Genomic DNA, 12,453 nt, shown 5'->3' with positions numbered 1-12,453 from the left:
TGATACCATTCAATTGACTCCATTCCAGCCATCCCCTCAGCAGCCTCCACTGATGTAGTTATATGTCTGTCATATTGAGGTATCTAGCTATAAGTTAAACCGGATCAATCAAATGGATAGGTGTAAGCAATTATGGTAATTCCAAATGTCCTTAACTTGGTGTCTTCACTAGACAGAGAGAGAGAGAGATGGGAGGGGGGAGAAAGTTTTTAAAAAGGGTGAAAGTGAGAGAGAGTGGAAGACAGAGAGAGAGAAAGACAGCAGTGCAAATGTATTTTATTTAACTAGGCAAGTCAGTTAAGAACAAATTATTATTTACAATGATGACCTATGTACTTAGACTTGAGTATTTCAACAACTCTTCTCTTACAACTTGTTAGGCAATCATATGTACCTACAGGGGAAGGATGGCCAGCCACATAGGAGGGTGATTTTTACTATTGAGAAGGAGGCCGTGCTGCCAGGGCGAAGACTGTGGCGCCGGTGTTGAAGCCTATCAAAGTTGTTTCACCATGGCACATGATCGGTAAGTGTCCCAATTTCAATTTTAAAATGATAAGTTTCTTTGTAATGGTTTCTTTATTTGACCACAGCAGAGTTCAATATTATAGAGTGTGTGTGTGTCAGTATCCTTACAAATATGAAAATCTGCAGACTGTATGACACAGATACAGGTAAGAATAAAGTAATCTTCTCTAACACTTTAAATGTTAGGAGTGGATCTCATCGGACACTTCACTAAATCCAGGAATGGCAACAGCTGGTGTCTGCCGGCGACCGATCACTTTACCAAGTGGGTGGAGGCAAAATTTTTACAATTTATGTTTCCATGGTACATAAGACATTTTAATATCTTACATTGTCAATAGATATCGCTTTCCTACCCCCTCCTCCAGGTTTGGTGAATGGACCAACCAGACTGCCATGGGCAAGTCCATTGATTGGTACCAGGAAGGGTGGGAGAACAACCTGAAGGTAATTCTCTTTGTACACAACAGCAGAAGATCTTCACCGAGTACGGACAGGAGCCGAAGCTGTTGACTGAGGTAAACAATGCCATTGTATATACAATTATTGCATATACTGTAGTCTTTCAAATGTGTGATTGACTTAGTGTTGTTGTTTGTCTTTTGCTATTTTTGTATAACGTACTTTCAGATCTGTCACGATCTTTGAAATGAGCGGACCAAGATGCAGCGTGGTATGTTTCCATCCTTTATTTTGGAATAGAAAACTTAAAGAACAAAACAAATAAAGCGAACAAACGAAACGTGAAGCTCAGAGTAGTGCTCACAGGCAACTATACCTAGACAAGATCCCACAAAGCACAATGGGAAAATTGCTACCTAAATATGATCCCCAATCAGAGACAACGATAAACAGCTGCCTCTGATTGGGAACCATACCAGGCCAACATAGAAATATAATTCCCCTAGATAACCCACCCCGACCTAACCAACATAGAGAATAAAAGCTCTCTATGGTCAGGGCGTGACAAGATCACTGAAACCCCACCTGATGTGGTGGAAGTTGTGGAACCAGATCAGAACGCCTTCGAGGACCACCTTCAGGCATGGACTGAGAAGGATGTGGAGGTTTTTGACCAGGTAAAAATGATTGTCCGCTGTTAATATATTTTCTGGCCCTCCAAGAGATATATGAGAAATGTATTTGTAATATGAACTATAATTGCATTTATTCCTGTTATCAATCAAGTTGAGACTGAACATCGACAAGGAGCAGGAGAAATCGAATGAGAGCAACCGGAGCAGAATCAAGAAGGGGACCAAGTGCTACGACATCCGGGCGAATGACTTGGTTTGGAAGAAGGACAAAAGGAAGGCAAGACCTGTGAAACCTCGCTGCTCTTTCGCTCCTAGCTGGGGTCACCATCTGTTAAAGTGAACATAAAAAATATCATAACTATTTGCATTTGCACACAATAACCTGAAGCTAGTTTTAGTTTTCCTAACACTGATATATTTTATGACGCCCTACACTTCAGTGAAGCCCAATAGATAAAGTTAGTTAAGCTTTGGTTGACATTTGAGAAGGCAAGAAATTATAGTTATGCTGAGCTTATAAAAATGTACCTCTTCAATTTACCTCTCCAAATGACTTAAGGACCATCTGATTCTCTGGTCTTCTTGGTCGGATGCGGACAAGCTTGAGGTAGGCTGTAACTTCTAAAAGTGTTAAAGTATATATCTCCCATTTATAACACTGCACTAATCAAATCAAATCTTCTCACAGTAAACCTGTGTTTGCTTGTTTACGTCTGTCTTCTACCATGTTCTCTTTAACTCTGCTCCTGTTCTCCAGGACCTAGGGGTTCTGCCCAACACCCAGACGTGGATCCACCTGATGTCCTCCACTACCTGTTCTCCAGGACCTAGGGGTTCTGCCCAACACCCAGACGTGGATCCACCTGATGTTCTCCAGGACCTAGGGGTTCTGCCCAACACCCAGACGTGGATCCACCTGATGTCCTCCACTACCTGTTCTCCAGGACCTAGGGGTTCTGCCCAACACCCAGACGTGGATCCACCTGATGTCCTCCACTACCTGTTCTCCAGGACCTAGGGGTTCTGCCCAACACCCAGACATGGATCCACCTGATGTCCTCCACTACCTGTTCTCCAGAACCTAGGGGTGCTGCCTAACACCCAGACGTGGATCCACCTGATGTCCTCCACTACCTGTTCTCCAGGACCTAGGGGTTCTGCCCAACACCCAGACATGGATCCACCTGATGTCCTCCACTACCTGTTCTCCAGGACCTAGGGGTTCTGCCCAACACCCAGACATGGATCCACCTGATGTCCTCCATTACCAACCATTCTCCAACTTCATTACATAATCTACAGCTACTGTTATTGTCATGTTGTCATCTGCTAAGAAAGTTTATGCTCTATCATACTGGGCACATAATGTGAGATACACATATAAACACTGCAGTCTCCCTCTTCAAATCCCCCTTCTGAGATTGGCTGCCCGTTGAGAACAAGTGACAGGCAGAACCTCCCACCCACACAACAACCACCTGCTCTATATTCCACACACCAGAATTCAGTATTTTAGTCTGATTGCCATGTGAGTGTAGAAAAAATCTGTGAAAATGAATTAATGACACAACTGTACCAAGAACTAAAGTTTGTTTTAAAATCTTAAATATTGCCAGGTTGGTTTTCTCAGCTGTTTCACAAGGTGTTCATTATTGTAAGTTATCCTTTGATTGTATTTATTTGCTCCACATTATTCATTGTTGTGTCCTAGGACATACTAGATACATGTATATTCAACCACAAGGGTGTATTAAGGTGCTATGCGAGATTGAAAAAATATATCATAAGAGAGGACTACTGAAATGATATTATTTCAGTGTAGAGAAGGGCAGGTTAAAATAAAAACATGACAGCCAGACAAACCAGTGTATGAATCAAATGACTTTGCATATGAATGGAGTGGAAATGAGCTGACTTTGTGTTCTGTAAGATAAGTAACTTTAAAGTGTCAAGCAGATTACACATTTCAAATCAAATGTATTGGTCACATACACATATTTAGCAGATGTTATTGCTGGTGTAGCGAAATGCTTGTAACACTGCACTGATCTGTCAAATTTACAAAACGTAACATTTAAAGACATGGAATTCATGTTGTAATTGTCAACAAGGTACCCAAAAGTAGTTCGAAGTAATGTTTTCATTTTATTAGCTTAACAAAACTTGTTAAAACAGTGAAATTATCACAGAAATCAGCCTTGTTTGCATAGCGATGATGAAAATAACGTAATTTAGGATGTAATAATCTAAATTCTAATCATTAGGTCATCACTCCATTGATATAGCAACGGACGCTAATAGTTAATCGAATCCCATTGTGACGCAGAGGGGGACATTATTTGGCATGACAGGCCCGAAGCGAGATTTGGTTCGGGTGGGGAGAATTTTCCTGCAGTTCTACACATTTTGCCCTGGCTTATGCCATATTAATGACAGATCTGAGTGAGAGTGACTAACAAAATCAAATGGGATTTCCCTGGAGGTCAGGGCCCCTGGGCACGTGCCATGCGTGACTGGTCAGTATTCAGCCATGATTACTACAAGTTTAGATAGCTGGCTAGACTCATTTACCAATCTAAAAATTGTTAGCTGATATGGCTAATTGAGTGACTGTCAGTGAGTGACTGTCAGTGACTGACATAAGAGAAACATTGCTGATGCACAACCAAATGTCGAACTTGCACCTTGTGTAATCTACTATTCTAACTCTCAACAGTAAGTTTATTAATTTAATTTGTTTTGGGGGGGGCCCTATGCGAATGCTTATGTTGCTTAAGCTTGGAGCCGGCCCTGGTCATGTGGGTGGAAGAAAACTTAACTTAATTCAGCATGAAATGGTAATGAGGACAAAAAGCAAAAACTCCAAACTAAGAGTACATCTAAACTACCCCATAGGAAACCTCTTCCTCTGTCAGTCTGTTGACTAAAACCAATCAGCTCACTTTTCCACTCTTCTTGATCTGGAGGCTACAATCTACAGTTCTTCAGATAAACAGTGTGACAATGCCCACTCAAGCACAACAGGCAATGCTGAGAGTAGCACTGAAGCATTGACACCCCCCACAGGTGTTCCACTCAGACAGCCTTTCAATGGGTGTACACACACTCTCCACACAGTAACCTGCTGCTTTGTTTTGAAATGTTTCCTGTGAGCACTCCACGGGGTCACCCAGAAAGTCAGTAGATAACACAAACCCAGCTGCAAACTGTCTCCAGTTTATACAAGTCCTTTCCTGTCCAATTCATCTCCAGCTCGTATACCATTAAGCATAGCAAATATATTATGTCATCTAGCTTGATTAGATGCACCGAGAGGACGTTTTTTTTTACAATAAACAGTGCCTTCAGAAAGTATTCACAACCCTTGAATTTCCACATTTTGTTGTGTTACAGCCCAAATGTAAAATGTATTAAATAGAGATTTTGTCACTGGCCTACACAATAAATACCCCATAATGTCAAAGTGGAATTATGTTTTGACAAATTACATAAAAAATATAGACCTGAAATGTCTCGAGTCAATAAGTATTCAACCCCTTTGTTATCCTCTCTTGGGTACGTGAGACGGTAGCGTCCCACCTCTTCAACAGCCAGTTAAACTGCAGGGCGCCAAATTCAAAACAACAGAAATCCCATAATTAAAATTCCTCAAACATACATGTGTTTTACACCATTTTAAAGATACACTTGTTGTAAATCCACCCGCAGTGTCCGATTTCAAAAAGGCTTTACGATGAAAGCAAACCAAACGATTATGTTAGGTGAGTGCCTATTCACAGAATAAGACAGACATTTTTTCCAGCAAAAGAGAGGATTCACAAAAAGCAGAAATATAGATAAAATCAATCACTAACCTTTGATGATCTTCATCAGATGACACTCATAGGACTTCATGTTACACAATACATGTATGTTTTGTTCGGTAAAGTTCATATTTATATCCAAAAATCTGAGTTTACATTGGCGCCTTACGTTCAGAAGTTCACTAAAAGCAGATGAAATGTCAAAAAGTTCCGTAACAGTCAGTAGAAACATGTCAAACGATGTATTGAATCAATCTTTAGGATGTTTTTAACATAATTCTTCAATAATGCTCCAACCGGAGAATTCCTTTGTCTTCAGAAAAGCAAATGGAACGGTAGCAAACTCTCATGTGAACGCGCATGGTCAGCTCGTGGCTGCTGGCAGACCTCTGACTCATTCCACTCTCCTTCGCCCCCATTTCACAGTAGAAGCAAGACAAGGTTCTCAAGACTATTGACATCTAGTGGAAGCCTTAGGAAGTGCAACATTACCAATATCCCACTATCTTCAATAGGAGCTGAGTTGAAATTCGACCAACCTCAGATTTCCCACTTCCTGGTTGGAATTTTTTCTCAGGTTTTTGCCTGTCATATGTGTTCTGTTATACTCACAGACATCATTCAAACAGTTTTAGAAACTTCAGAGTGTTTTCTATCCAAATCTACTAATACTATGCATATTCTAGCTTTTATGGCTTTGTAGCAGGCCGTTTACTCTGGGCATGCTTTTCATCCGGACATGAAAATACTGCCCCCTACCCCAAAGAAGTTATTAAGGCAAGCATAAATAAGTTCAGGAGTAAAATAATGACTTTAATGGCTGTGATAGAAGAAAACTGAGAAAGCAATCCTGTACAGATCAGAAAAAAACTCAAAAACAACCTCACCCGAGCATCCTCCTCCCACTCCTGCTGACTTTCGCAGATTCTGCCTTTACTTTCCTGAAGTTGCCGGTAATAGACTACAATTGGAGTCTGCAACCTTTCTCATGTGGAATGCCAATTTCTTTTACAATTTCTACCGATCTGCGTGCCAGTTATGGTTTTCATATGCACATTTTCATGGAACAGTTTCATTTAATTTATAATAATGTCTTCGTATCTCAAAAGCATTGTCATGTGGTTAATCAAAATTCTATCGAAATCTAAGAGGTCTGTCCATGATAAAGCGCTGCTTTCTTGACATCTACAGTGCCTTCAGAAAGTATTCATACCCCTTGACTTATTCCACATTTTGCTGTGTTACAGACTGAATTCAAAATGGATTAAATATACTTTTTTCCCTCACCCATCCACACACAATACCCCATAAATATAAAGTGTAAACATGTTTTTAGACATTTATTAAAAATGAAATATGGTTTCCTCCATCACCCCATCTAGATTGCACAAGTTCAACCCTGATGTTTTAGATGTGGCTCAGATGAAGGAACATTCCTCCATTCCACTTGGCAGTGTTCAAAATTACACAGTTTCTGGCAGGGGGTATGCGATACCATATCCTCAATTCATGGGGTTCCATTCCCTTTAGTCCCGGAGGTCTGTCTACTGGGTAACTTTACTAATTCCAATCTTAGGCAAAGCCATACTATAAAGCTAACAGAAATATTGCTAGCGATTGCCAAGAAATGTATAGCCTTGAAATGGAAATCGGATTCCCCCCTGCCAGTTGCAATGTGGCTATCAGAAGTTAAAAGTTGTATCTCACTGGAGAAAACCACTTACTGCTTGAGGAATAAGTTAGACATTTGACAGAACTTGGCAACCTTTTGACTATTTGGAGAATCTCCCCTCACATCATATTGCTTGTATCTCTAAATAATCCTCACGTAATTTTTCACACTTAATGTATAATATGTAGCCTACGGCAGGTGACCATATGATCTAGTGTCTCATTATTTTTTATTATTACTTTCATTTATTGCATATATATATATATTTTTTTTACACTTGTCTGTTGTCTTGTAAGGTTATTGTCACTGTTATATTGTCTAATATCTTTTTATTTTTGTTTTGAATGTTCTTAATTGGAAAATGCTAAAATATATATATATATATTTTTTTAATGAAATGCAGAATTCTCATTTACACGAGTGTTCACACCCCTGAGTCAATACATGCTAGAATCACCTTCGGCAGCGATTACTTCTGTGAGTCTTTCTGGGTAAGTCTAGGAGCTTTGCACCACTGGATTGTACAATAGTTAAACATTATCCTTTAAAAAATTATTCAAGCTCTGTCAAATTGGTTGTTGATCACTGCTAGATAGCCATTTTCAAGTCTTGCCATAGTCGATGTAAGTTAAAACTGTAACTAGGCCACTCAGGAACATTCAATGTCGTATTGGTAAGCAACTCCAGTGTATATTTGGCCTTGTGTTTTAGGTTATTGTTGTCCTGCTGAAATTTGAATTTGTCTCCCAGTGTCTGTTGGAAAGCAGACAACCAGGTTTTCCTCTAGGATTTGGCCTGTGCTTAGCTCTATTCCATGTATTTGTATCCAAAAAAACTCCCTTGCTGATGACAAGCATACACATAACATGATGCAGCAATCACCATGCTTGACAATATGAAGAGTGGTACTCAGTGATGTGTTGTGTTGGATTTGCTCCAAACATAACTTTGTATTCAGTGCATAATGTTAATTTCTTAGCTTTTTTTTTTGTTGCAGTTTTACTTTAGTGCTTTAATGCAAAAAGGATGCATGTTTTGGAATATTTGTATTCTGTACAGGCTTCCTTCTTTTCACTCTAAATTTGGTTAGTTTTGTGGAGTAACTACCTAAAATGCTGTTGATCTATTCAGTTTTCCCCTATCACAGTTAATAAACTCTGTAACTGTTTTAAAGTCACCATTGGCCTCATGGTGAAATCCCTGAGAAGATTGCATCCTCAGTTAGGAAGGACGCCTGTATCTTTGTAGTGACTGGGTGCATTGATACACCATGCAAACTGTAATTAATAACTACACCATGCTCAAAGGAATATTCAATGTCTGCTTTTTTTTATATTCCCATCTACCAATGGGTGTCCTTCTTTGCTAGGCATTGGAAAACCTTCTGGTCTTTGTGATTGTTTGAAATTCAATGCTTGATTGAGGGACCTTTCAGCTAATTGTATGTGTGGGGTACAGAGATGAGGTAGTCATTAAAAAATCATGTTAAACAGTATTATTGCATACAGAGTGAGTCCATGCAACTCATTATGTGACTTGTTAAGCACATTTCTTCTCCTGAACTTATTTAGGCTTGCCATAACAAAGGGGTTGAATATTTTTTGACTTAAGACACTTCAGCTTTTCATTTTTTAGTAATTTGTACAAATTTCAAAAAACATAATTCCACTTTAAGAATATAGCGTATTGTGTGTAGGCCAGTGACAAAAAACTACATTTAATCCATTTTAAATTCAGACTGTAACAAAGTCAAGGCGTGTGAATACTTTCAGAAGGCACTGTAAATCAACCAGACAGGTCCTACAGGCCCTTTTGTCACACCTGGACTACTGCCCAGTTGTGTGGTCATGTATGGTAAAGAAGGACATACAGTTGAAGTCGGAAGTTTACATACACTTAGGTTGGAGTCATTAAAAGTAGTTTTTCAACCACTCCATACATTTCTTGTGAACAAAGTATAGTTTTGGCAAGTCGATTAGGACATCTACTTTGTGCATGACACAAGTAATTTTTCCAACAATTGCTTACAGACAGATTATTTCACTGTATCACAATTCTAGTGGGTCAGAAGTTTACATACACTAAGTTGACTGTGCCTTTAAACAGCTTGGAAAATGTCATGGCTTTAGAAGCTTCTGATGGGCTAATAGACATCACTTGAGTCAATTGGAGGTGTACCTGTGGATGTATTTCAAGGCCGACCTTCAAACTCAGTGCCTCTGTGCTTGACATCATGGGAAAATCAAAAGAAATCAGCCAAGAAATCAGAGAAAAAAAATGTTGACCTCCACAAGTCTGGTTCATCCTTGGGAGCAATTTCCAAACGCCTGAAGGTACCACGTTCATCTGTACAAACAATAGTACGCAAGTATAAACACCATGGGACCACACAGCCGTCATTCTGCTCAGGAAGGAGACGTGTTCTGTCTCTTAGAGATGAATGTACTTTGGTGCAAAAAGTGCAAATCAATCCCAGAACAACAGCAAAGGACCTTGTGAAGATGCTGGAGGAAACAGGTACAAAAGTATCTATATCCACAGTAAAACGAGTCCTTTATCGACATAACCTGAAAGGTCGCTCAGCAAGGAAGAAGCCACTGCTCCAAAACCGCCATAAAAAAGCCAGACTACGGTTTGGAATTGTACATGGGGACAAAGATCGTACTTTTTGGAGAAATGTTCTCTGGTCTGATGAAACAAAAATAGAACTGTTTGGCCATAATGACTATCATTATGTTTGGAGGAAAAAGGGGGAGGCTTGCAAGCCGAAGAACACCATCCCAACCGTGAAGCATGGGGGAGGCAGCATCATGTTGTGGGGGTGCTTTGCTGCAGGAGGGACTGGTGCACTTCACAAAATAGATGGCATCATAAGGTAGGAAAATTATGTGGATATATTGAAGCAACATCTCAAGACATCAGTCAGGAAGTTAAAGCTTGGTCGCAAATGGGTCTTCCAAATGGAAAATGACCCCAAGCATACTTCCAAAGTTGTGGCAAAATGGCTTAAGGACAACAAAGTCAAGGTATTGGAGTGGCCATCACAAAGCCCTGACCTCAATCCTATAGAACATTTGTGGGCAGAACTGAAAAAGCGTGTGTGAGCAAGGAGGCCTACACACCTGACTCAGTTACACCAGCTCTGTCAGGAGGAATGGGCCAAAGCTTCCCACAACTTATTGTGGGAAGCTTGTGGAAGGCTACCCGAAACGTTTGACCCAAGTTAAACAATTTAAAGGCAATGCTACCTAATACTAATTGGGTGTATGTAAACTTCTGACCCACTGGGAATGTGATGAAAGAAATAAAAGCTGAAATAAATCATTCTCTCTACTATTATTCTGACATTTAACATTCTTAAAATAAAGTAGTGATCCTAACTGACCTAAAACAGGGAATTTTTACCAGGATTAAATGTCAGGAATTGTGGAAAACTGAGTTTAAATGTATTTGGCGTAAAATGTAAGTAAACTTCCGACTTCCAACTGTAGGAAGATTAAAGTTTGACCAGAACAGAGCAGCACGTATTGCACTTAGATTTACATGGAGGGCGAATGTCAGTGGTATGCGTGTCAATCTCTCCTGGCTCAAAGTTGAGAAGAGACTGACTGGTCTTTGTCCGAGGTGTTGATGGGTTAAAGGTATCAAACTGTCTATTCAAGTTCAGACACTCATCGGTACCACACAAGACTTGCAGCCAGAGGTCTCGTCACAGTCCCCAGGTCCAGAACAGAGGCTTGGAAACGCACAGTATTAAATAGAGCCATGACTACATGAAACTCTGCCACCCCAAGTAACTCAAGCTAGCATTAAAACCAGTTTTTTTTAAATTATAAAAGAACACCTTGCTGGGTACTGTGAAGAGACAGACATTTTTTAATATTTTGTATTGTATTTTGCATTATATTATATTGTATTATATTGTTATGTATATTATTATTTGTGTTTTGTTTCCTTTTTGTACCCCAGGAAGAATTGGGGAACATAATAAAATATTGTGTCTGTGTGTGCTTGCATGACTGCATGCGTGTCCAGTGTCATACCTTGCCTGACGGCGAGCGTGGTGGTGTAGACTAGGAACAGAAGGATGTAGTTGAGAAAGCTCTGGAACACGGGCGTGTTGGCGTGGTATTCATGAGCCAGGTACTTGCTGGTCAGCCCGATGCCACAGACGAGCAGAGACAAGACCTGGCCCAGAGCCAGAGTTACCAGAAGTTCCCTGGAGAGGAGAGGCAGGAAAGAAGACATTACAGCACAGCTACTAAACCACAGACTGGAAAGGGCATTGGAACACAGCTTGTGTACTACAGTACATTCACATAGAGTACATTCGGAAAGTATCCAGACCCCTTGACTTTTTCCACATTTTGTTACGTTACAATTTACTAAATTGTTTTCTTACTTCAATCCACACAATACCACATAATGACAAATCAAAAACAGGTTTTTTATTTTTCCAATCCCCCATATTTTTGGGGTAAATACTGTATATATATATCCATACACGTATGCATACATATACACATATATACATAGACATACCTATATAGACATACATACTTTTTTAAAGAATATACCTTTATTATTATTCCCCGCAAACCCTACCACCGATCCCCCAATTGGAGTAAACTAATAAACGCTTCTGCTTTTACCTTCAATTTATACATCTTATACACATTTTACAGACACAGTCTACTTTACAATAGTTCTCTCTTGTTTGTTCTTAGTCCTTCCGCTATTTCTGATGTCCATCCAGTTTGATTTCTATTTGTAACGGTGCTATTTCACAAAAGTTCCGAACCTATATACATTTTACAGATCCCGTATGCTTTACATTGTTTATCTTGTTATTAGTCCCACCCTTCAGCTCCATTCAACCCCTCCCATCTATATTTGGATGGGAGGGGTAATTAATGCAAATTAATTACTTAAAAATCATACAATGTGATTTTCTGGATTTGTGTTTTAGATTCCGTCTCTCACAGTTGAAGTGTACCTATGATAAAAAATTACAGACCTCTACATGCTTTGTAAGTAGGAAAACCTGCAAAATCTGCAGTGTATCAAATACTTGTTCTCCCCACTGTATATAAACTCCAGTTGTACTTTATCAAAAGCCTTTTCAAAATCAGCTATGAAAACCAGGCCTGGTGTATCATCCATGTAAAAAACCTGTCTGATTAGGATGAATAATATCTGACAATACTTTTTAAATTCTATGCGCCAAGCATTTTGCTAGGATTTTTGCATCACTGAAGTGTAAGAGGTCTCCAATTTTTTAAATGGACTGGATCTTTATATATACCACTTGGGTCCTGTTTCAGTAATAATGATATCAGACCTTCTTGTTGCGTGTCTGATAATCTACCATTTATATAGGAGTGGTTAAAACAAGCTAATAATGGTCCTTTGA

The 12,453-nt window shown here is 39.5% G+C and overlaps 1 protein-coding gene across 1 annotated transcript in view; it reads right to left on the bottom strand.

Moving 5' to 3' along the window:
* LOC120023998 (solute carrier family 35 member F1-like) overlaps positions 1 to 11,288 on the bottom strand; it is an 89,509-nt gene extending 78,221 nt beyond the window's left edge. Inside the window, exon 1 of the mRNA XM_038968088.1 lies at positions 11,084 to 11,288. Coding sequence (XP_038824016.1) covers positions 11,084 to 11,288 — 205 coding nt within the window. The remainder of the gene's footprint in view (positions 1 to 11,083) is intronic.
* Positions 11,289 to 12,453: the final 1,165 nt, after the last annotated feature.

Source organism: Salvelinus namaycush, chromosome 29 (genome assembly GCF_016432855.1).
Source record: "Salvelinus namaycush isolate Seneca chromosome 29, SaNama_1.0, whole genome shotgun sequence".
Classification (NCBI taxonomy): domain Eukaryota; kingdom Metazoa; phylum Chordata; class Actinopteri; order Salmoniformes; family Salmonidae; genus Salvelinus; species Salvelinus namaycush.
The sequence above is the reverse complement of the archived record's forward strand: the minus strand, read 5'-3'. Positions and strand labels throughout refer to the sequence as shown.